The 25,203-nt window shown below is 47.3% G+C and overlaps 1 protein-coding gene across 1 annotated transcript; it reads left to right on the top strand.

Annotated features, from left to right (window-relative positions):
- The first annotated feature begins 163 nt into the window (after window positions 1-163).
- On the top strand, window positions 164-24,717 carry RNF11 (ring finger protein 11). The gene is made up of 3 exons (XM_075287678.1): window positions 164-524; window positions 22,652-22,821; window positions 23,268-24,717. The coding sequence occupies exons 1-3, from the start codon at window positions 402-404 to the stop codon at window positions 23,437-23,439; spliced, it is 465 nt and encodes a 154-aa protein (XP_075143779.1). The 5' UTR covers window positions 164-401; the 3' UTR covers window positions 23,440-24,717.
- Window positions 24,718-25,203: the final 486 nt, after the last annotated feature.

The following is a 25,203-nucleotide window of genomic DNA, read 5'->3' as shown; positions in this document are numbered from 1 at the left end:
AACGTCCGGTGTGAACGGGGGACAACACAAAAGCGCAGGCCCATTGTTCTGAGCAGCGCGATGTCGGCCGGCAGCGAAAGGGTGTGCCGCGGCCACGTGACCGTCCTCCTCCCAGACACAAACAGTGGGGCGTGGTCTGCTCCCGGCTGGCGGTGACGTCACGCCGTGTCTGTGAGCGCAGGGATCAGTAATGGCGGCCGGTATCTCGGCGGAGCGCAGCGGAGGTAGAGGCTGACCGGCCCGGGAGAGTGAAGCTGCGGCCGGGGCTACGGGTCACACAATAGGGGCGGCACCTACCGAGCAGCCGTACCAGCCTTTGTTAGGAGCTGCTAGAAGGCTCAGGTGTGAGGAGAGGAGGCCCCGAGTGACCGGTATACAGGAGACTCCTCCCGGGGGGCGACATGGGGAACTGCCTGAAGTCACCCACATCGGATGATATCTCACTGCTGCACGAATCCCAATCTGATCGGGCGAGCTATGGCGATGGCAATGAGGGGGATCAGGAGCCGCCGCCCCCATACCAGGTAATGTACAGAGGTATACAGGCAGACGTATATAGCTGTGTAGGTGCAGTATATAGGGCAGGGGCTATGCGGATATGGGATATAGCTCTGTATATACTGTATAGGGGGATGTAGCTGTGTATATACTGTATAGGGGACATAGCTGTGTGTATATACAGTATAGGGGGCATAGCTCTGTGTATATACTGTATAGGGGATATAGCTGTGTATATACTGTATAGGGGACATAGCTGTGTGTATATACAGTATAGGGGGCATAGCTCTGTGTATATACTGTATAGGGGATATAGCTGTGTATATACAGTATAGGGGGCATAGCTGTGTGTATATACTGTATAGGGGGACATAACTCTGTGTATATACAGTATAGGGGACATAGCTCTGTGTATACAGTATAGGGGACATAGCTCTGTGTATACAGTATAGGGGACATAGCTCTGTGTATACAGTATAGGGGACATAGCTCTGTGTATACAGTATAGGGGACATAGCTCTGTATATACTGTATAGGGGACATAGCTCTGTGTATACTGTATAGGGGACATAGCTCTGTGTATATACTGTATAGGGGACATAGCTCTGTGTATATACTGTGTAGGGGGTATAGCTCTGTGTATATACTGTGTAGGGGGTAAAGCTCTGTGTATATACTGTGTAGGGGACATAGCTCTGTGTATATACAGTATAGGGGGTATAGCTCTGTGTATATACAGTATAGGGGACATAGCTCTGTGTATACTGTATAGGGGACATAGCTCTGTGTATACTGTATAGGGGACATAGCTCTGTGTATACTGTATAGGGGACATAGCTCTGTGTATATACTGTGTAGGGGGTATAGCTCTGTGTATATACTGTGTAGGGGGTATAGCTCTGTGTATATACAGTATAGGGGGCATAGCTCTGTATATACTGTATAAGGGGATATAGCTCTGTATATACAGTATAGGGGACATAGCTCTGTGTATATACAGTATAGGGGGCATAGCTGTGTGTATATACTGTATAGGGGACATAGCTCTGTGTATATACTGTATAAGGGGATATAGCTCTGTATATACAGTATAGGGGACATAGCTCTGTGTATATACAGTATAGGGGACATAGCTCTGTGTATATACTGTATAGGGGACATAGCTCTGCGTATATACAGTATAGGGGGCATAGCTCTGTGTATACTGTATAGGGGACATAGCTCTGTGTATATACTGTGTAGGGGGTATAGCTCTGTGTATATACTGTGTAGGGGGTATAGCTCTGTGTATATACAGTATAGGGGGCATAGCTCTGTATATACTGTATAAGGGGATATAGCTCTGTATATACAGTATAGGGGACATAGCTCTGTGTATATACAGTATAGGGGGCATAGCTGTGTGTATATACTGTATAGGGGACATAGCTCTGTGTATATACTGTATAAGGGGATATAGCTCTGTATATACAGTATAGGGGACATAGCTCTGTGTATATACAGTATAGGGGACATAGCTCTGTGTATATACTGTATAGGGGACATAGCTCTGTGTATATACAGTATAGGGGGCATAGCTTTGTGTATATACTGTGTAGGGGGTATAGCTGTGTGTATATACAGTATAGGGGACATAGCTCTGTGTATATACAGTATAGGGGGTATAGCTCTGTGTATATACAGTATAGGGGACATAGCTCTGTGTATACTGTATAGGGGACATAGCTCTGTGTATACTGTATAGGGGACATAGCTCTGTGTATACTGTGTAGGGGACATAGCTCTGTGTATACTGTGTAGGGGACATAGCTCTGTGTATATACTGTGTAGGGGACATAGCTCTGTGTATATACAGTATAGGGGGCATAGCTCTGTATATACTGTATAAGGGGATATAGCTCTGTATATACAGTATAGGGGACATAGCTCTGTGTATATACAGTATAGGGGGCATAGCTGTGTGTATATACTGTATAGGGGACATAGCTCTGTGTATATACTGTATAGGGGACATAGCTCTGTGTATATACTGTGTAGGGGGTATAGCTCTGTGTATATACAGTATAGGGGACATAGCTCTGTGTATATACAGTATAGGGGGCATAGCTCTGTGTATATAGAGTATAGGGGGCATAGCTTTGTGTATATACAGTATAAGGGGCATAGCTTTGTGTACATACAGTATAGGGGACATAGCTCTGTGTATATACTGTATAGGGGACATAACTCTGTGTATATACTGTATAGGGGACATAGCTCTGTGTATATACTGTGTAGGGGGTATAGCTCTGTGTATATACAGTATAGGGGACATAGCTCTGTGTATATACAGTATAGGGGGCCTAGCTCTGTGTATATACAGTATAGGGGGCATAGCTTTGTGTATATACAGTATAGGGGGCATAGCTTTGTGTATATACAGTATAGGGGGCATAGCTTTGTGTATATACAGTATAGGGGGTATAGCTCTGTGTATATACAATATAGGGGACATAGCTCTGTGTATATACAGTATAGGGGCATAGCTCTGTGTATATACAGTATAGGGGGCATAGCTTTGTGTATATACTGTATAGGGGGTATAGCTGTGTGTATATACTGTATAGGGGACATAGCTCTGTGTATATACAGTATAGGGGACATAGCTCTGTGTATATACAGTATAGGGGGCATAGCTCTGTGTATATACTGTATAAAGGGATATAGCTCTGTGTATATACAGTATAGGGGGCATAGCTCTGTGTATATACTGTATAGGGGGCCTAGCTCTGTGTATATGCAGTATAAGGGGATATAGCTGTGAGTATATACAGTATAGGGGATATAGCTCTGTGTATATACAGTATAGGGGGCATTGCTGTGTGTATATACAGTATAGGGGGCATAGCTCTGTGTATATACAGTATAGGGGGCATAGCTATGTGTATATACAGTATAGGGGACATAGCTCTGTGTATACAGTACAGGGGGCATAGCTCTGTGTATATACAGTATAGGGGACATAGCTCTGTGTATATACAGTATAGGGGGCATAGCTCTGTGTATATACAGTATAGGGGGCATAGCTTTGTGTATATACAGTATAAGGGGCATAGCTTTGTGTATATACAGTATAGGGGACATAGCGCTGTGTATATACAGTATAGGGGATATAGCTCTGTGTATATACAGTATAGGGGGCATAGCTTTGTGTATATACTGTATAGGGGGTATAGCTGTGTGTATATACTGTATAGGGGACATAGCTCTGTGTATATACAGTATAGGGGACATAGCTCTGTGTATATACAGTATAGGGGGCATAGCTCTGTGTATATACTGTATAAGGGGATATAGCTCTGTGTATATACAGTATAGGGGGCATAGCTCTGTGTATATACTGTATAGGGGGCCTAGCTCTGTGTATATGCAGTATAAGGGGATATAGCTGTGAGTATATACAGTATAGGGGGCATAGCTCTGTGTATATACAGTATAGGGGACATAGCTGTGTGTATATACAGTATAGGGGGCATTGCTGTGTGTATATACAGTATAGGGGGCATAGCTCTGTGTATATACAGTATAGGGGGCATAGCTATGTGTATATACAGTATAAGGGGATATAGCTCTGTATATACTGTATAGGGGACATAGCTCTGTGTATACAGTACAGGGGGCATAGCTCTGTGTATATACAGTATAGGGGACATAGCTCTGTGTATATACAGTATAGGGGGCATAGCTCTGTGTATATACAGTATAGGGGGCATAGCTTTGTGTATATACAGTATAAGGGGCATAGCTTTGTGTATATACAGTATAGGGGACATAGCTCTGTGTATATACAGTATGGGGGGCATAGCTCTGTGTATATACAGTATAGGGGGTATAGCTCTGTGTATATACTGTATAGGGGACATAGCTGTGTGTATATACTGTATAGGGGACATAGCTCTGTGTATATACAGTATAGGGGACATAGCTCTGCGTATATACTGTATAGGGGGCATAGCTTTGTGTATATACTGTATAGGGGACATACCTCTGCGTATATACAGTATAGGGGACATAGCTGTGTGTATATACAGTATAGGGGACATAGCTGTGTGTATATACAGTATAGGGGACATAGCTGTGTGTATATACAGTATAGGGGGCATAGCTCTGTGTATATACAGTATAGGGGGCATAGCTCTGTGTATATACAGTATAGGGGGCATAGCTATGTGTATATACAGTATAGGGGGCATAGCTATGTGTATATACAGTATAGGGGGCATAGCTCTGTGTATATACTGTATAGGGGACATACCTCTGCGTATATACAGTATAGGGGATATAGCTCTGTGTATATACAGTATAGGGGGCATAGCTCTGTGTATATACAGTATAGGGGGCATAGCTCTGTGTATATACAGTATAGGGGGCATAGCTCTGTGTATATACAGTATAGGGGGCATAGCTATGTGTATATACAGTATAGGGGGCATAGCTCTGTGTATATACTGTATAGGGGACATACCTCTGCGTATATACAGTATAGGGGATATAGCTCTGTGTATATACAGTATAGGGGGCATAGCTCTGTGTATATACAGTATAGGGGGCATAGCTCTGTGTATATACAGTATAGGGGGCATAGCTCTGCGTATATACAGTATAGGGGACATAGCTCTGTGTATACTGTATAGGGGACATAGCTCTGTGTATATACAGTATAGGGGGCATAGCTATGTGTATATACAGTATAGGGGATATAGCTGTGTGTATACAGTATAGGGGGCATAGCTACATGTATGTAGTACACATCTATGTATACAGTATAGGGTCATAGCTATGCGTATATACAGTATATGGGGCATGTCTATTTTGGGTTTATAGTTTACAGTATAATGTGTATTTGTGTATCATATATGTTTGTGTGTGTAATACAGTGTATATAACGGGGCATTTGTGTACAAATAATGTATAGTATACGGTGTGAATGTTATATATACTGTTTATAGTATTGTCTGTACTTAGTATATACTGTTTAGCGTATGTTTGTATAGTGTATGTGTTACCATTCCACTTGCCAGAGCAGCGTGTCCTTACACGTGGTATATATTCCTCCACATGCAGATGCCACTGTATACCTGTATATCTGTATTACCTGTATATCTGTATTACCTGTATATCTGTATATGTGGGCGCTGTTTTGTCCACAATGTTGGATTGCAGCCTATTGGTGTCGGCCCTGGTTGTACGCTGCCATAGTGTGTGGTGCCATAGTGTATAGAGCCAAGCCCCCAACCATAACACCCCGCTGTCCATTTACTCATACAGAGGATCAGCACACCACAGGCCTACCAAAAAGAACGCTATGAGGGAATATATTTGTTAATGGTGACCAGTCGTCTGTACAGGGTACGCGGTTCCTAAACCAGGAGTGCCTTCATGCTGCTGGCCTTAGGGCCCTAAACCTGGTGACCTCAGTCCCTGCTGGAGTTATATGATGAGCAATCTGCTGATCTCCCGGGTCATGCACTGTTGATATCGAGGTTCATTGTGCATGCTCGGCCAGTCCTCCATTCACCTCGTAGGGTTGCTAGAGATCGCCATTTGCAAAGTTCCATAGAGGTGAATAGAGTGGTGGCCACTGGCCATTCCTGTGCACCCTGGTTCATAGCTATGGGCCCTGTTGTCATGTCTGGGGTCCTCTGTACCATGGATAGACTCATTATATTGATGGCCTGTTAACATTGTATTATTGGTTGGGGTGCAAAGAGCCCCAATAGGATGTCTGTGATACAGTCCGGGCATTTGGGGTCCCTGATGCTGGAAAAGGTGGCACTCAGTCTTTGCTGTATTATCCACCATGTTGCAACACACCCATCAATATATAATCTGTATGGTCTATGGATGTGATGGCGATTCCACTGCATGCCATAATATGCTGCTGTTTACTGTGTATGGCGGAGGCATTTACTATAGGCACATGGCTGAGAGTCACATGACCTCTATAGGTGTACTATAGGCGACCTCTAGGACTTGTACAACACGTTCTACAGCTCCGACTGGTTGTCTCTCATCCTTGTAGCCCAGTAGTCTCATATTTAGCCCCCGCTGCAGCAGGAGTAGTGCCGAGCATCACCCACGACCTACCTGTGCCGCTCGGTCCCATAGGTAGTACTTAGTAGTCAGTGACTTATTACTTTCATAACGCTGGCCAGACAGGCAGACGGGTTTTGGCAGCTGCAGAACATCCTGATGGATTGGTGTGCTCCAGTTGTAGTCGCGCTGACTGTTGTGTCTGGAGCAATGACAGCATTCAGCACACGTGTCTCATTGTGTAACATGTATGTACAGGCTGTGTCAACATGGCTCAGCTGGTGCCAGCCGACCGCAGACAAGGGCCTGTATCGTATAGCGTGTATGAGGAAGAGTCTGCAAAAAAAAAATGGGAGGGGGATCTTGGTTACTCTTTCACTATAGTGGTTTGTGCTGGAGAAATATGGACCCATAGCACAAGGGGGGGCAGGTGCTGGCTCCAATCACATGACTCAGGGTCCGAATCAGCCCAGGTCCCCTAAGTAAGTGGCATACAAAACCTCAGAGGGAGTAAGTGATGATAGACTCCCTGGATACCTCTTTAAGGGCCATTAGATTTTGCACGGTGTGGGACTTTGGGTGGTGCTGAGCATTGGACCCCATCTATATGTCAACTGAACCCCTTAATTTGGGACCACGCAATCATCTAATGTGTATAAGAGGCCTAGATTTCAACATGTCCTCTTTTATTCTCATGGAAGAGGAGTCTTGCAGTGGATCCCTGTTGCAAACACATGCATGCTCTGCCGAGGTGACTGTATATAGGTACATAGGGGGTCGGGAGGAATAGCTGTCAGCAGAACGATCAGGTATCTTGTTCATGGCCGGTCCATGTATGTTACTATATAGGGTATGTCATTTCGGGAGGCTCTGTAGTACACAGCGGCAACCAATCAGATCCCTGCTCAGGAGCTGCGACCTGATTGGCTCCTTTGTGTATCCTGTGCCCTTGGCCTGGTGATAATAAATCTCCCCCATTGTGATTTGTGACCACTTAGATCTGTTAGGTTGGCAGCGTCTCTATGAAGATTAATGGCGGCGACTCTATACCATAAGCAGAGAGGTCATTGCTCCTCGGTGCCCGGTGCTGCCGTGGTCGTTGAATGCGCCTTTTATTGTTCCCCATCTGAATGTGAATGTTCTTTTGACAGTGTAAAATCCAGCAGGCCTGCAAATTTATAAAGTAAATATCATCCATAACAATGTGTGACTTTCATTCCCCTCCGCGCCTCCGAAAGGCAAACAGCTGCGCACTGTGCCGTGATGAATGAGCCTTCTGCCTCCGTAGCAGTCCCTGGGCTTTCTGTGCTAGACGCAGCGCTTACTTACACAAAATACCCGTATTTATGTTCCTGGTAATAACCTGAGCCTGGCACATCAGGCCGCTTATATTAAAGAGCGTGCCCTGGAAAAAAAAAAATTGCAGTCATTGCTTTGTTTCTTTGTGTGAATTGTTTTTCTTCATTCCCTGCCCAGTTCGTCGCCCGCACTCAGATGGCTGCATTTTAGCATCTGTATTCCCATTACAAATCCCAACCCGACTGCAGGGCTGAGCAAACCTCATGATAGGGGCCCGTGATGTATTTGCAGTCATACTATGGCAGCGTGCACATCGGTGGTCTAGGTGTTATCCATTATTGCAGATATGGACCTGTTCTATGCAAAGCCCCCCGTGCACACGGATATGTTTTTTTGGTAGGACCAAGCTGCAAAAAAAAAAATGGAGCCGGTCCTATTTTTGCAGCTCAGATTTTCTGTTTTATTGTTGGGGGTCTATGGAAAACAAGGGCCCAGGTTTGCAACTGTGGTTATGTGCATGGGTTATTCCTCCCGCTCTGGTATAATCATGCACCCTGGCAGAGCATGCACGTGTCTTGAATGGTAAGAGAGGAATAAGTCTCATGGCCGTAGGCATGTAAAATAACAACATTGCTCCAACATCATTTGTCGGGAGATTTGGGGCACGTCAGATGGACACGTCATCCAACATTACAATGTATGTAGCTTCACTTCTGTTGCGACAAAGCAACTCCTGAGGCCTTTTGCACACTGGAATCCAACCCAGAAAATCCAGTTTGTCCATAGGTGGGGTCTCCAGGCCTGTTCTCATTATGGAGACCCAGGCTCCGCATAGTAATCTGTAATGCCTGGAGTCCCTGTATGGGACAATAGAGCTGCGGGGGAGGGGGGGGTCACTATAATGCAGGGGCTATGGGCTGGTTTGTATAGACTTGGACGTTCCAGTCCGAATTCCTCTGTATGCATAAGCGCACATCAAAAAAGTCTGTGTGCCTGTGCCCTAACCCTCGCCAGCTGCTTGTGGTTTATTAGTTCCCTAGTTATTTTGGCCACTGAAGCAGTTAAAGCTCCGTTTTCTGGTAACATCCCCTTTAATTAGGTCATTTTTCCCAGAAAATTACTGTGAATTGTGGATTTCCCGGCTGGGATGGCGAGATTGCAGATAATGTGCGTTCTCTGTGATCTGCAAACACATTAGTCAGCCGGGAGGTGAGGCCAGGGTCAGCGGGCCTCTGGTGTTTGGGTGCAGGGCCGGGGCCTAGCTGTTCCCTCTAAGGAGCTTCCTTTGTTATGTTCAAGATGGTGATCTCACTGTCTTCGTCTCCTCCATCCCGGGCAGACATAACTTTTTCTTCAGTACAGCGGCCAAGTCGCTGACCCCCTGGTGTTACAGAAGAAGCCAAGTCATTTGCAGAGTATAAAGTTTTATTCTTTTTGTTTCGTTTTTGCTTTTTTAGCAGTTTTTGCTTTGTTTGCTGGTAGATGTGTAGAGGGAGGTGGAGCATCGCAACGCACAGTCAGCGCCGTGTTCTCGCCCGTAGGAGACAAGGAATTCCAATAAGTTCAATGGTCGCGGAACGCTGGAAAGTAACGTGGCCTTTGTTGTGAGTTCAGTTTTGGAATCGGCACTCGGTTGTGTCCCTTGTACAAGCAAAAAAAGGGAAGTACATGGTGACCACTGTCCTCGAGATGAAGGCGATGAGAACGAAACTGCAGGGACTGTGCATGCGCGCTATACAGGACAGAGGAGCAGCATCCTATAGCTCTGACTGAGGTGTCCTCATGGACCTTAGACATCTGGGATCAAGGGCCCAAAATGTTATAACTTAAATCCTGCCATTCAGGAGTTGTATCGTGTCATTTGGGCCAGATGAGTCTTGGACTCCATCCTGGTGGCTCCCGGGCGCCATTGATGTCAGGAGCAGTACGACCGTGCAGCCCCATACAGCTGATCTGTGCAGGGGTCACCTGTTGCCCCCTCCTTCTCCACTGGTCACATATCCTTAAGACAGATCATAAAAAATATAATTCCTGGCTATCCCCTTAAAGTATTACCCATTAAGGGGCGCTCAAACTTGCACCCGTGTCCACCCGCCGGGTCTCCATCCTATTTCCCGGGGAAACTGGATAGGGGATGGCTTCCCAACGGTCATTTCTAAAACCCATGTAAAGTCAGACATGCAGGACTTTGTGACCGTGCAACACCCCCTCCCCCCTTTTAAGGGGATAGCCAGGAATATTTTGTATGGTCTATAAGGATGGATTGCAGTTTCGTTGCTGCAAGTGCGAGACACCTGGAGAGTTGCGGTGCAGAAACCTCGCGGTCGCCATACAACCTCACTCACTTACCGCATGACATCTGTTGCTGCCACAGTCACCTATAGCCCATGTCTGACGACAAAGTAAAGGTAATCTGTTGTCTGTTTCCAATCGCAACCACCAGATTTTTTCTTTTTTAATTGTTCAGTATTCTACAGTGGCATGAAATGTTTTTGGCACTGGCTTCTCCTCTAGTTCTGTCCCTGTCTCTCCTTGTCCCGATCTCTCAATGGATCATGGAGCACTTTCCTAAAATCCAGAAGGTTTAACTAGAGAATGTGCAAAAATAATCCTCTGGCTTGTTAATCTCTCCCTCTAATACCATTCATATCAACGCACCGGACGTCAGAAATCTGTACAGTGTAAGATCCGCGTAGCCTTCACCCACCCCGATACTGAGAGGAGATTTCCTGGTGTTATGACACAGCAGATTACCGTACGTGTGCTGCACGCCTATACCGTCATACCGTACCGGCACACGTATGGGCGCTCACTACTGGGTACTCGCACTCAGGATCTGATCTCACTTGTAAATCAGTATATAGATGATAGCTGTATACACGTTAGATCCTGCTGTCCTGACTCATCACCCTCTTATTAGTCATACTGATTCAGGGGCTTGGAACGCACACGTTGCCTCATCGAGACATGTTATTAAAGGGAAGCTAAGTGGTTAATAAGTAGTCGGTATCTTGCACTTATCTTTGTTTTGTAGTCCTATAGTCTTAAGTCTTGTAATCTTTTTGCCCTCTATCACCTGTATTTTTTAGCAGAACCTGCGGAGGGAAAAACTGGTCACAGAGGTGAAGTGAAAGGTGCATGTCACGAACTGAAATGGGTTATACAGGGTTAAAAAATAGAACAAGAAACAGCGCTCCACGTGTTCTCAGGTTGTATCTGGTATTGCATAGTGTTAAAGGGGTCATTTGGGAACTTAGGATAGGTCATTAGTTGAAGATTTGACTCCTCCGGATCTGCGTCACTGGTCATGTGACGTCGCGTCCATCGGGCTGAGCCGCAATACCAAGTCCAGCCATTGCAGAGATGTCTGGTAAGATCTATAGAGGCTGCAGCTCAGGAAGGAGGGGGCGTCGGGTCACAGCGGAGAACCCCACAATCTTTAATTGACCCATCCTAATGATTAAGCAAAAATAACCCTTTTACATTGCAATACTACACCACCCAACCTGTGGCCCCGATGGGGTGCTGTTTCAGGATGAAAGTAGTCCTGTTTTTCTAATCCCTTTAAATGATGCTTAGTGCAATAATAGGCAATGGCTGGTTATATCCCAATTCTTCTCGATTAATGTACGGTATTGACTTTTCAGTTCAGGTGGTGACTAGCTGCAATGTTCTCTGCACAAAACTAGTAGAGGAGAATCTGCTCCATTACTCTCTCCGGAGCATCAGCAGGATCCTATAGGACATTATGGCAGGGTCCTAACCTGCAGTGATATCAATAAAGGACTTGGGGTGAGATAGAAACTTCCTATTTAGCGCCATGTCTGTGACTCTCGGCTCCTGCTCACTTCTCCCCCCTCTTGTCTGTGTAACACTCTCACCTGACACCTCTCAGACCAGTCTGTCTTGTCTAGCAGAGATTTCAGAGTGAAAGTCAGTTTAGGAAGGAGGAGAGAACTGGAGGGGAAACCCGTTTTCTCTGATGAAGTGTCTTAGTTTCTTATTTTCACTTTTACTATTGGTTTATTGAGTTTCTGGAAAGCTGAGTGACCATAAAGGGGTTAAACTTTGGGCTACGATGGCTCTTACGTGCGGCACCAAATTTTTTTGGAAGATGTCTTTATGTTGGGTATTTATAGTTCGGGGGTCTTATCCGTTCTGCAGTCCAGGAGCGCAGACCACAGGTGGAGATATTACGGGGTGGCGTGCTGCGGCCGATAAGCTCGTGAATGATGTCACCCATTGTTACCACTTCCTGTTTTTGATATGTTGACTGCGGACTCGGCTGTTGTGGCTTTTTTTTTTCTCCATTTTTTTTTTTTCTCTTAAGCCTCCAGCGACTCGTTTTACTATTTTTATACCAACCATTTGTTTTTCTTTTACAGTGTGGTGCACGTCGTGGCCTCATCTCTGCATGTCCTACAGAGGGTTGGGGCCTAGATTAGAGGACCCCCCTACATCCCAGATAAGGGGCTGTCGTATGGGGATCATTAGTGTCACCATGTGCAAGCAGGGTGCTCCAACTTATCTAAGGCTAAGATCACATCTGTGGCAGAGACTCCCGTCACATAAACTCCACAGAGATAGTTTTACCAGACCACAGCATATCACCCCAGCCCTGCAGATAGATAGGTTAGTGTCACCAGACCCAGCATATCACCCCAGCCCTGCAGATAGATAGGTTAGTGTCACCAGACTCAGCATATCACCCCAGCCCTGCAGATAGATAGGTTAGTGTCACCAGACCCAGCATATCACCCCAGCCCTGCAGATAGATAGGTTACTGTCACCAGACCCCAGTATATCACCCCAGCCCTGCAGATAGATAGGTTACTGTCACCAGACCCCAGTATATCACCCCAGCCCTGCAGATAGATGGGTTACTGTCACCAGACCCAGTATATCACCCCAGCCCTGCAGATAGATAGGTTACTGTCACCAGACCCAGTATATCACCCCAGCCCTGCAGATAGATAGGTTACTGTCACCAGACCCCAGTATATCACCCCAGCCCTGCAGATAGATAGGTTACTGTCACCAGACCCCAGTATATCACCCCAGCCCTGCAGATAGATGGGTTACTGTCACCAGACCCCAGCATATCACCCCAGCCCTGCAGATAGATAGGTTAGTGTCACCAGACTCAGCATATCACCCCAGCCCTGCAGATAGATAGGTTAGTGTCACCAGACTCAGCATATCACCCCAGCCCTGCAGATAGATAGGTTACTGTCACCAGACCCAGTATATCACCCCAGCCCTGCAGATAGATAGGTTACTGTCACCAGACCCCAGTATATCACCCCAGCCCTGCAGATAGATAGGTTACTGTCACCAGACCCCAGTATATCACCCCAGCCCTGCAGATAGATAGGTTACTGTCACCAGACCCAGCATATCACCCCAGCCCTGCAGATAGATGGGTTACTGTCACCAGACCCAGCATATCACCCCAGTCCTGCAGATAGATAGGTTACTGTCACCAGACCCCAGTATATCACCCCAGCCCTGCAGATAGATAGGTTAGTGTCACCAGAACCAGCATATCACCCCAGCCCTGCAGATAGATAGGTTACTGTCACCAGACCCAGTATATCACCCCAGCCCTGCAGATAGATAGGTTACTGTCACCAGACCCAGCATATCACCCCAGCCCTGCAGATAGATAGGTTACTGTCACCAGACCCCAGTATATCACCCCAGCCCTGCAGATAGATAGGTTAGTGTCACCAGAACCAGCATATGTACCTGTGGGGCTGATTTACTGGTTCTGGTAACACTAACCTATATATCTGTATAGCTGGAGTGATATACTTGGAACAGACTCCCTTTAAGGGCCTCCATAGTATGGTGGGTTCATCCTTACTGGCCTATCATGGTCTAGCCTTGTGACGTTGCTCCTTCCAATGTAACCCACAGTTTTGTGTGCCCCTGGACTATAATACACAGTGACAATGCTGCCGTGCACCACAGAGGTTATATCTCCACTATATATTAGTCAAGGTTGCGTGTAATGGCCGATGAGTTTACATGTACACATATGATTGTTTGCTTAGTTTCAGCAGGTTTAATCACGTAAGATAGCCTTGTCCTGCCATAAAGTGGTGACAGCCAGTCTTCGGGCTCAGGGCACAGTCTGTACATTCAGTAGGGAGGAGCGCTGAGGTCCAGGGGCTGCAAAATCTGCGACAAATCCTCAATTCAGACATTTTAGCTTTTGCTGCAGATTCATTTCATTGCCTCGGGATTGTGGCCAAACATGCAACAGATATTCCTCTGTGGAATTGTCTTATGTGCAAAGGGATTGCAGTTGCTCCTTGCCCGACAACCCCTGTGCAGCTCTGAGGTTTGTAAGGCAGCAGCGGGGCCGTGCGGGAGCCCAGGAGGATTTCGGTAGAGCTGCAGACTGTGCTTAGCTGCTGAGTATCTATAGTGCCTGCTCTGGCCTGATGACATCATCACGGCGCCACAGACTTCAACTATTAATCAAAACGAGGAGTCACAATAGAGCAGGTGATTGGAAAACTGGGAACACCCCTTGAAGTGCCCACAAGATTGCATTCATTTAGCTGTAGTGCAATAGCCAATGGTTGATGAAAAGTTTCAGGGTCCCTTTGACTTTAGAGAGGTTTTTCGGACAAACTGGAAAAATCCAGAGGTGGGGTTAATGTTGAGCAGGACCCCCTGATTTGTTCCAGCATTGGGTTCCCCCATTTCGTCCTGTGCCTGCACTGGAAGGACCAGAATTGAAGCCGCTCATGTGACCCCCTGTAGCCAATCGGTGGCCTCAGCCGTTTCATGTTTTATCTTCAGTGATGTCACTGATACCCAACGTGTGATTGGCTGGATGAGCGTCTTCAGTTCTGGCTCTACCAATATTAGTATGGGATATAGATTGGTGGCGGACGGGCTGGGGGTAAGTATCACATCCCTTCTACACTTATTGTTCTCCAAACATGCCCCACACCCCAGCTGTTGCAAAACTACAACTCCCAGCATGCATACTTGCTCTGCTGTTCTTGGAACTCCCATGGAAGTGAATGGAGCATGCTGGGAGTTGTAGTTTCGCAGCAGCTGGAGATCTGAAGGTTCCCTATCCCTGCTCTTGTATATCTCCAGTGATGAGGTCACCAGGCTCCGGTATACAGAGGTGACTTTGTGCCTCCTGCACTTTGCCCTGTGACATAAGCTTGGTGCGTGCAGCGTTCGTTCACAGGGCAGGTTGTCGTGTAGTTCTCATGTGATCGCTGGGACTGCACAGTCACTATTACATCACTGCCATTGTTTCACTGGAAACTTCCCGGTCTTAGAAAGAAACAATGATTTCTTCTTCTCCTTTTTTTCTCCCTTGGGAGGTCGGGTGGAGATGTATTGGCTTACAAATCTTTTGTGCGCGCTCTTTCAACTTTAGGGGAGTGTTACACCCTGATCTCCTCCTTGTATATGGATAACATGTATAGATATATAGGTCACACATCGACACATAACACTATAGTCATTGTCCTTTCTATTTCCTTGACTGTGCAAACATCTGCAGGCCTGAAGCCTTGTATGTCCTCACCGTCATGGAATGCGCCTTGTATTATATACTCTCCTGGCTCCCACTTTCTCCAATATACTGTATTTTCCTAATGTGCATTAACCCTCTATGTATAATTTTAGTGTTATTCTAACAAGACTCAAGTCCTCTCCATACACAGTGGTTGCCGGCTGTTTAGCATAAACTTAAAGGGATTGTCCAGAATATAGCAGAGTTGGGTACTGATAACCTAGCCGCTGAATCTGCATCCGATCTGTCGGACCCTCCGCTGTGTCGCTTACCAGACGTTGTATACCAGGTATGTGGCGGGAATCGGTCCTGCACCTATTCAAGTGAATGAGAGCTGCAGTACCAGGTGCCACCACTATACTGTGCGGATCAGAGCCCCGTACACTAAGGTGGTGGCGCCCGGGACTGCAGCTCGGCTCTCGTTCACTTCAGAATACCTGGTATATGGGGCGGAACAGCCAATCGGCGCAGGGTCTAGACATTGGACCCTGAGCAATGTAATACTGATATCTCTAAAATGATCATGGATATGACTTGTCTGGAGAGGTGAGAGATCCTCTTTAGTACAGGCCATCTGCAATGTCCTTGACCATATAGTAAACCTCCTATTACGTGCCTATAGGTCAGGGCTCTGCCCCGCCGGGGATCACTGGTGCTTGTAGATTGACCAAGGTCAGTCCAGAAACCAGCATTTTCCACCATGATCCTGCAGAAGCTAACCAGGGCTTCCCAGAAAATGAGGACCATCACTTTTTGGCATTGGATGGCTGCAGAAGTTATTTGGGAGGTGCAATTTTCAGGGCTCCTTTGCATTGTAGAGATAGAGCTGGTCTGTGCTCGCAGTATTACTTGTGGTCTATTCCAGGCCATATCTTCCCCCGCGCCCGCACATCTTGGCATCTCTGCACCCTCTGTTGAGCCAACAGTGGGTGTTTTTTTGTTTTTCTTTATAACCAGGCAGTGCCCGACACCTCTCTGCGAATACCCCGGAAGTGTCAGAAAGCACCTGAAGCAGCAGGAGAGGCGTCCAGACATCCGCACAGCGGCAGAAAGATAAAAGGCGGCTGCGTCCTGGAGATGCTCAGGATAAAGATCTCATGAAAGTTCGATGAATCCTCCACCGCTGCACAATAGAGATAACACATAAAGGCAGAATTGTGTTATTTGTTCAGCTGTGTTGTGCCAAGCCGGGATTGTGTTCTTCATGTAACCTTCATATTGAGCACGGCCGGGGGAGGCGGCAGGTACACGAAAGACAATCTCATTGCTGTTTGATCCCTCTGTGGGGCTTGTGTGGTCTGCAGTATAGGGAAGTACTGGAGAAGAGTCCACCGGATTTTAGGGTTCAGACAAACCAGAAACCTTTAGGGCTCACCACCCACAAGTCTCTTCAGACCCCAGAGTGTAATAAGTGGATATGCGGAAACACTGACAGTGATCTTCCCCTCCACTGGGCTCCCTCGTAGTCCCCTCCAGTCATTTTCTGGGTGATGTCACAGGATCTGGGGGACGGCTGAAGCCCAATACAGGCCTGAGCAGTTCCCTAGGACCCGTGACATCACCCCGGAGGCCAGAAGAGGACCGTGAGGGGGCCGAGGGAAGGTGAAGATCAGTGTTTGTTTCTGCAAACCCCCAGGCCTCTGCTTATTATACTCCGGGGACTGAAGAGATACCAGGATATAAAAACAGCAACTCCAGGTTGGACCAAACTGCTGAATGAACCTTGCAAATGTTCACAAAACTCGCCTGGGTTCACATCTGCGTTGGAGATTATCATAGAGTCTGACAAAAATCGGTGGAGAGAGAAGTCCCGCACGGCAAAGGACCCCATTATAGTCAGTAGGGTCCGGCAGTGTCTGTAATCCCTGGTTTAGTGAGACCGTGATGCTGCCTAGCCTAATCTTGTGAGGGTCTCCCGACTCTAGACATTACCTGGAGGAAGTAGCTGCTGTTTTGCAGACAGGTCGGTGCACTTCTTATAATATATATATCTGCAAGTGCTTTTTCCATTCCAGTTTTTTCTGCACCCAACCTGGCTGTCTGAATCAACCCAGATATTGGGTTATGTGTACAGGTTTTTCCAGAAATGAGTTGTGGGCCATAAATAGCCAGAGGGGAGGATACAGGTGAGTATACTTGCAATTTTACGGTCTGTCTGCATTTATATCTTTTCAATCCTGGACATCCCCTTTAAGTGTCTAGCTGTTTGCTTATTGCCACCTGACTCTCATGGGCAATGAATGCATTGCTCTCCTGTATGGCCGTGGATTGGGATTAGTTGACTATATTTAATGTACACAACCTGTTTGTTGTGAAAATCTGGACAAAGTCCAGGACTAGACATTAGTCACAAGCGTTACCTTTGCACAAGGTCATGTTGTTAGACTTCTGTGTGGAAGGCAGGGAATGACACCATAACCTGGAATGGCTGACGTCAGCGGCGTGGGTGTAGCCGTGCGGGGAACATTACACCTTGTCTCTTCTGACATGTCTTGGTTTTAACCAGTCCTACACCCTGATCTGGAGGCGCTGCACTTGTGCCATGACTCCACTGTGATAGAGCCCCATACACTGCAGCCCCTGTTCCCATACAGTTACTGCTGGCAGGTTACTTTGTATACCGCTGCCAGCAAGTAGATCACCCGTTTGGTGCAGGGTCCAGATATTGGTCCCCCACCGATCAGATTCCTGTACGAAGGTCGTCCATATTCAGAACACAATGGTGTCTTGGACAAGAGCTGTCACTAAAGGACTTGTTCTGTTATATGATCATTCCCATATTAGATTAGAAGAGCCCTGGTCCGGTCAGGGGTCGCTTAGGGCCTCGTAGCCATTCCCTTTCCTTGTCCTAGCCACTCCATAGGTTACATTTCGGGCAGACACATATAGTCTATCTCCTTAGCAGAAGCTTCTTTTACTTTCTACTAAGGTATTAGGATTTCTAACAAGTTTTTCCCAATGACCGGTCTGTGTTTTATATTTTTTTTTCCAATCGCGCTGAGCCCTGTAATCTTTCTCTAATCTTTATCCCCTGGATTACCACCGAGAGCCGCCGTCCAACACAGACTGACCTCTTTTTTTTCCTAATGCATCACATATTCTGGCCGTATCCACTGGACGGCAATTCTCTACAAAGTGTATATACTATATATACTCGCGTATATACGGTACTTCCATCTGCTAGCCCAATGCAGGATGGCATTCTGCACTAAAATCTGAGTTTTCGGTAGAAATCTGCACCGTAGTCCATATGTCACGGATATTTCCATGCATGGGTATCAGTCTGCATCACAGATTGACTTGTCAATTTTTGAGGTTTCCCCATGAAATATTGGCAGTCACCTAGATTATACCCGGGGTGCAATCTGCAGCAGAGCAAGCTACAAATCCAAGGGTCGGCCTCGACTTTCTGCAGTGCATTGTCCATACCAGCGCGTGTTCGCCCTTAGACTAGTGGCCGCTGAGTTTTGTGAGGGGTCTCGGTGGACCCCTGTTCTGTATACTGCCGTGTGTGCATGCAAACCTCTTCTTAAGCAAAAGGACAAAAGTTTCCCATCGATGCTGTTTTTAGGATGTTGAGGGAGCTCAGACAGGACGGGGCTCTTGACCGCACGGCCTATAAGTAGTAGTTATGTGGGTGTTGGTTCTGCTCTGCACTAAGCACTACCTCTCTGATTTTTTTCATTTTTTCCCCCTGTTATATAACTGGCATTGCAACTTCTGGAAAGACTTGGCTAATGTCAGTTTTGGAAGACGTTAAAATGATATCCTCATAGTCTATGTGGGATTGTAGAGAGAAGCTGTGCGGGAACCTCCAGTGACCCAAAGTTATATCTTATAGTTTTTAGATGCAAAAATGTTATATTACACTTAAATAAGAGAATAACTGATCAGATCTGTGATCTTGGCCTAGTTCCTTCATGTAAGCCCCCTTTATTTCTCACCAGAGACTCCGCCCCCTCCCCTTCCTTCATGCTGCACCTCTGATTGTTTGCTGTGTACAAGCACAAGCCCTTCCCCGCGGATTACATATAGGGCTGCCAGGGGCACAGCTGTATTTGGCTCTCTGCAATAGTCCTATAGAAGTGAACAGAAGCAAACAACCTCTTCCTTCATACAGGGATACATGGGGGTCTTGTGGGGGTCTCAGCACTCAGACCACGAATGATCTGTTTTCCCCTGTTCATTGTAAAGGGTCTAACTTTAAGTTCCTGGATATGGAGGGTCCTGAAGATCTTCTCTGTGTCTGGTCGCTCTCTTGCCGCCTTTAAGTTCAGAGGATCCTTCACTTATTCGTAATAAGAGCTTCTTGCACTTGAGATGAGAAAACCGGATACTTGCACAATCCCCCTGGGAGAACAGAATCTCTCCAAACAATACCTGAGATGTGTTCTTGTATGATTATAAGTGGCCTACACAACCCGGGCATGAAGCAAACTGCCTTTAAGTATTTATTACTGCTGAGGGTTGCTGCAGGGGTGAGGTTATGTATACCCGGCCTTTCATCTGGCATTTTAGGATTCGCTCCTGTGCACAGGAGTAACGTGATTTCTGGGTTTTATGGTTTTAAACTTTGCATTTTTAGCAGTTTTCCCATCTGCAGACTTTCTGTAGTTTGCGGTTCTTCCTGAGCTGGTGCAGGGAAACTAGCTGACTGTCAGTGCACACAGTAAGTAGAGGAAAAGCTCCTCCATAGCGTGTTCTCTCACCCAGGACCTTGCAGAAAAGTAGTGAGCTGCACTGATGTGATTGAAGACTTTGGTTATGATGTAAAGCTTCTATTTGGCTCCAGCATCAGCCTAAGTTCACATATCCTTGGCATTACGGTCTCCCTTTGGTGTGGTGTGCACAAGCCCTTGGGAAATTCTTGCCAGATCATCCTCCACAGTCCATCCATAGACAGTCGCCGGTCCACTACCTTCTGTCCAGACCCCGGCCTCCCGGCTCTTTCATTATGGCAGCACCCGGCCGAAACCTTCAGGGATTGGTAGTCTCCTCTGCTGCCTTCACATGTGAGGGATCTTGCGCAGGCAGCAAGGATGATGTGCGCACTCCTCCATCTCCATAGACTTCTCTAGACACATGTAAACTAAGTCATGTGACCTGCATTCTGTCTAGAGTCAGATATAGCAGAGATTTTCGGAGTTTAGCACAAAAATAGGTAGGTAGAGGGTAAAGCCTGTGAGCGTATCCGGTCCCATCCTGCGTGCGCCTTGTCCTCAGGAGGACACAGCCTGCGTTTGGTGACTCTGCACAATTCGGCAACATCTGGAGCGCCGACCATTAACCGTCTTCTCTTACTGCTTGCTTTTCCTTTGGGCGGTTGCGATTGCATGTACATTATGTTTCTTACCAGAAGAAGAGATCCTTTCAAGTATTCTTAAGCTATTCCTAAGGGCCTGACAATTACACAACTGTTTTACAGGCAAATGAGCTTGCATTTCTTGAGAGCCCTGAGTGCTGGGAGGGATATCCAAGCAGAAGCCTCTTTTATTGCACGTGTGTCAGCAGTCTGGTGATTTAATGGTGTAAGACAGAAGCAACTGGCATGGCCTCCGGAGACAGCTGGCCGGGGAGGAGACACTGCTGTCTGGCACATTACATCTTAAGCCAAGGCTGCCCGGGCCAGGCAGACTCCTGAGATAATTGGATGTGTCAGACCTCTCCATCCCGCTCCAGCCGAAGACCTGACACAATAGATACCGGTTAGATCAACTCATTAGAGACGGTGTGAAAACGCGTCGCCCTACCCAATAGATGACATTGGCCCGGCCAACCCGCCGACGAGCCTTTGTTGGAAGACGCCGTGACTGTACTTGGCCGGGATACGGCTGTGTTCAGCAGCATGGTAAAGCCTCCCTTTGTGGCCCATTAGAAAGTGCAAACTCTGAGCCGATGCATATCGAATCGGGCCAGACCGTCCACCCAGGCCGTGGGGAGCAGATTGGGCTTTTATGTCTTTGTGCATAAAGATTATTGCTTTTTGCAGCTGGTCAGACTGACGAATAAAGCTTTGGGAAACGCTTTCCAGTATGGGGGTTACTGTGTAAGAACCACATGCTCCTGTATGTTACCTCTTATACAAGGCAAAGCCTCCTTATTCCTAAGGCCAGGGCTGCCAGATAGCAGCTATATGGATTTTTCCATGCAATGCCCTCATCCTTGTGGGTAACGCACCGGGCAGCTTGGGCCAGTGTCCATATTGTATTGCCCAAGGACACTGCAGGAGACTGCCCATTAGGGTTTGTCTGCTTTGGCCAGGGTCTTTATTAGAAGGATTTCCCAATGAATCTGAGAACAGAGTGCCCCGCTCCTGCCGTCACCCACGTGATGTTCAGACCGTTCAGATGCACTAATATGCACGAGGCCCCTCTCCATAGACTTCATTAAACACGTGACCTGCAGACCGTCTTGCAGCTATAGAACAGGGATTTTCAGAGTTGAAGTCAGTATTTCCTTATGCCTAAGATTTCATGTGTGCGCCATCCGACGTCATATAGTGCAAGTACGGCCTTGTGCCGCTGTGCTGTGTGTATGACGTCTTACACATACCATGTGATGAACGGAGACTGATCCTGGGGGGAGGGGGTGGGGTCGCAAATAATTGCAAGGATCGTTCAGTTTGGCCGTTCTTCATGGAGAATCCATTGCAGCCTGATCCGGGTTCACATGTTTTTGGCATAAGCTCCAAGCAGGCTGTTCTGCAGAATTTTGCTTGAATTTTGCAATTCTGGATATTAGTTGTGCACAGCAGCGGGCGCCTTGTCTGACTTACACTATGTATGCCGTGTCCATCAGAGGGGTACGTGGGGAGGTTACCTAAATTATACTTACAATGGATGCCAGTACATGGGCACACAGTGGCACTAGGGACGCTCTTATGGCCTTTGCCCAGGGAATAGATGTAATATATACTATGGGTAGTTTGCAGGCCTATACAGTGAATATTGCCTTATAGAACCTAGCAGAGCAATTTGGGATACTAAACCAGCCCCAGTCCCTGCTGAATCGGGGGTTTCGTGTCCTCTCCAGGTAAGTATAAAGATGGAAAATAACATTGAATGCGGGTACGGATGGCTTTACAACAGGGCGAAGTGCGACACTAAACCCCCGGTCTATGATCTAGTATCCCAAATGGACCAGACAGGTTCCCTTTAACATGTGGCAGAAATCTTAGTAGAGAACGTTGCAATTGCTGTTCAGTATTTGGTAATAATTTGCTTTGTGTTTCAGGAGCAGGCTCCGGTGCCCGTGTATCACCCAACGCCAAGCCAGACCCGACTAGCGACCCAGCTAACAGAAGAGGAACAGATCAGAATAGCGCAACGAATAGGTCTCATCCAGCACCTGCCCAAGGGAGTGTACGACCCCGGGAGAGACGGATCCGAGAAGAAGATAAGAGAGTGAGTGCCTTCATGTAGCATCCATGTACACTGGTACTGTGACTGTAGTGTGCCCGCTCCAGGTCGGCTCCATGGGCAGCGTATTCTGCCAGATATTATAGCATTACAACTCATTGCACTTGTATGAACAGAGCCGAAACGAACATATGCGTAACATATAACATATGATGATGTTATGGTCACCGATCACATGGTACAGCAGCAGCTCAGTCCTATACAAGTGAATGGGGCTGAGCTGCCTATATAATATGTATGATGCTGTGCTTGGTCTGTAGTAAAGTGAGTACAACGCTCAGCCAAATACTGTGACCCCTTCAGCGCAGATCCTGGACCTATATCAATGACCTGTCCTTAGACTAGAAGTCCCAGAAATCCACATTAATGGACAATACAAGATCCCGCACAGATTCTCATCTTCTGTCTTCTAACTCTTGTCTTGTTTGCAGGTGCGTGATCTGTATGATGGACTTTGTGTATGGCGACCCCATACGGTTCCTCCCCTGCATGCACATTTACCACATGGACTGTATAGACGACTGGCTAATGCGTTCCTTCACTTGCCCTTCCTGCATGGAGCCGGTCGATGCAGCGCTGCTTTCTTCTTACGAGACTAACTGAGCCTCTCCTGGACATAGCTGCTGAGGGTTCGGCCTGTTTGAGCCCCGAGATCCACACCATAGGGATTAGGAGAACGCACACCAACCCTACAACCCCCATATCTGCTGGCAAACCCGGAATATCTTACATTGGAGGGAGCCGTCAGACGTGACCCTGAGGTTCAGCAGCTCCAGTCACCCAGATCATGGCCGACTCCTCTCGGATCTTGTCACATGCACGAGCTATGACGCTCATTCCCTCAAGTGTCGGACGCAAGGCCTGACTAGTCAGATATACGCCGCCGCCGCCGCCGCTGCTCACGATTTCCTTTCCTGCCGTCGTCTTTCCACAACACTCGGCACCTTCCACCCCCCCCCCCCCCCCTGTGATAACCTGTCCTGTTGTCCCAAGTGAATTTGTGGAGGTTCGTGTCTGTCGATGTTTGGGGTGAAGCCTCGCCTCGTTCTGGACATTCTCAAGTGGCGCCATCCACCCTAAACCACCGTCTTATCGATCGCCAACGCGGACATTCACCAGAGGAGCTGCTCTTCCACCCGGGGACATCCCAACATCTTGCTTTTCTAGCCAATAGGGGGTGCTCCAACCATCGTAGACCCATCCTATACATCGTACTGTACCTCTCGACAGGGTGGGGGACGAACTGCGGCCCTCGAGGTCGGGGCACCTCCGTGCCAAATCGGTCTGGCGGACAGAGAACTGGCACGCAACTGGTTTTAACCCTTTGGCTCCCAGAGACGTCTGCGCCGTGGGAGGGGCTTCTGGCTCCTCCCTTAGAGCCGGAGGGGGAAATATTTGCACCTTTTATTATTATTATTATTATAATTATTATTATTATATTATTTCTTTCCATTGGAAATGGAATTCCATGGCCTTAGGTCTCTGTAAAGTGAAGTTTGATATGGCAGGACAGGCTCCTCACCCCGTGCCGTGCCGCGTACCCCTAGAGCGCCAGCACCGGTTTTTGTGTTGCAGACTAGATTCATGATCCATTAACCAGACGTCAACTTTTTTTTATTATTATTTTAGACACTCGTCCAGTTTGTGTCGATTAACCCCTTCCCGGTCAGGGGGCACCCAGCCGCACACTGACTTGGGCAGTCGCTGACTACGGAGGGATTATCCTTCATTTGTGTTGCATTTACGTTCATGTAATCACTACAGTATATGTCTCTTTTTCTGTTTTTTTTGTCTCCGATCAGACTGTATTTCCATCGGCCTTTCAGCGTGGTGTTGCTAGCTCAGCATCAGATTAAAGCTGTGTATACCGAAGGTCTAAAACCCTGACTTGGCTCTGCTTCAACCCGCCTAATACCCTGCCCTGAATAGTCGCCGTTCTCAGCGTTTCGGCTCGTGCTGATGCCTCTGTTACAGTCCCGGCCTTGTTTGTAGGTGACGTTTTTACATCCCGCGTCCTCGCTGCCTGGTGGGCGCCGTGGCTGGATCACTAGTATAATATAGATCGCCCATATATCGACCTATAGACCGCACTTGTGTAGCCGAGATGGTCTTTATATCTTACACGTAGGTGGAGGAGGCCGTATGGTACAGAACCCTGCTTAAAGGGGCGGTCCTAGGAATGGTCATCTTACCAAAAAGCCTAAATTCTTGAGAATCTCTCATGTCCTTTAAGAATCTGCACGTTGTCAGTTTTGTTTGTATTTGCCCCATTTCAGATAGATCTGTCACATGGGCCACCCATGGGTGATGCAGAGCTGTAAGACCGGCCCCTCCGACAGTATTAGTGGCCGAAACCATCCCTGGAAC

The sequence above is a fragment of the Leptodactylus fuscus genome, chromosome 9 (genome assembly GCF_031893055.1).
Source record: "Leptodactylus fuscus isolate aLepFus1 chromosome 9, aLepFus1.hap2, whole genome shotgun sequence".
NCBI lineage: Eukaryota > Metazoa > Chordata > Amphibia > Anura > Leptodactylidae > Leptodactylus > Leptodactylus fuscus.
This window is presented reverse-complemented; position numbering and strand designations above follow the sequence as displayed.

Coding starts and splice junctions, on each gene's coding strand:
- RNF11 (XM_075287678.1), top strand. CDS start 402: ATGGGGAACTGCCTGAAGTCACCCACATCGGATGATATCTCACTGCTG. Junction 525..22,651: donor AGCCGCCGCCCCCATACCAG/GTAATGTACAGA, acceptor TTTGTGTTTCAG/GAGCAGGCTCCGGTGCCCGT. Junction 22,822..23,267: donor TCCGAGAAGAAGATAAGAGA/GTGAGTGCCTTC, acceptor TCTTGTTTGCAG/GTGCGTGATCTGTATGATGG.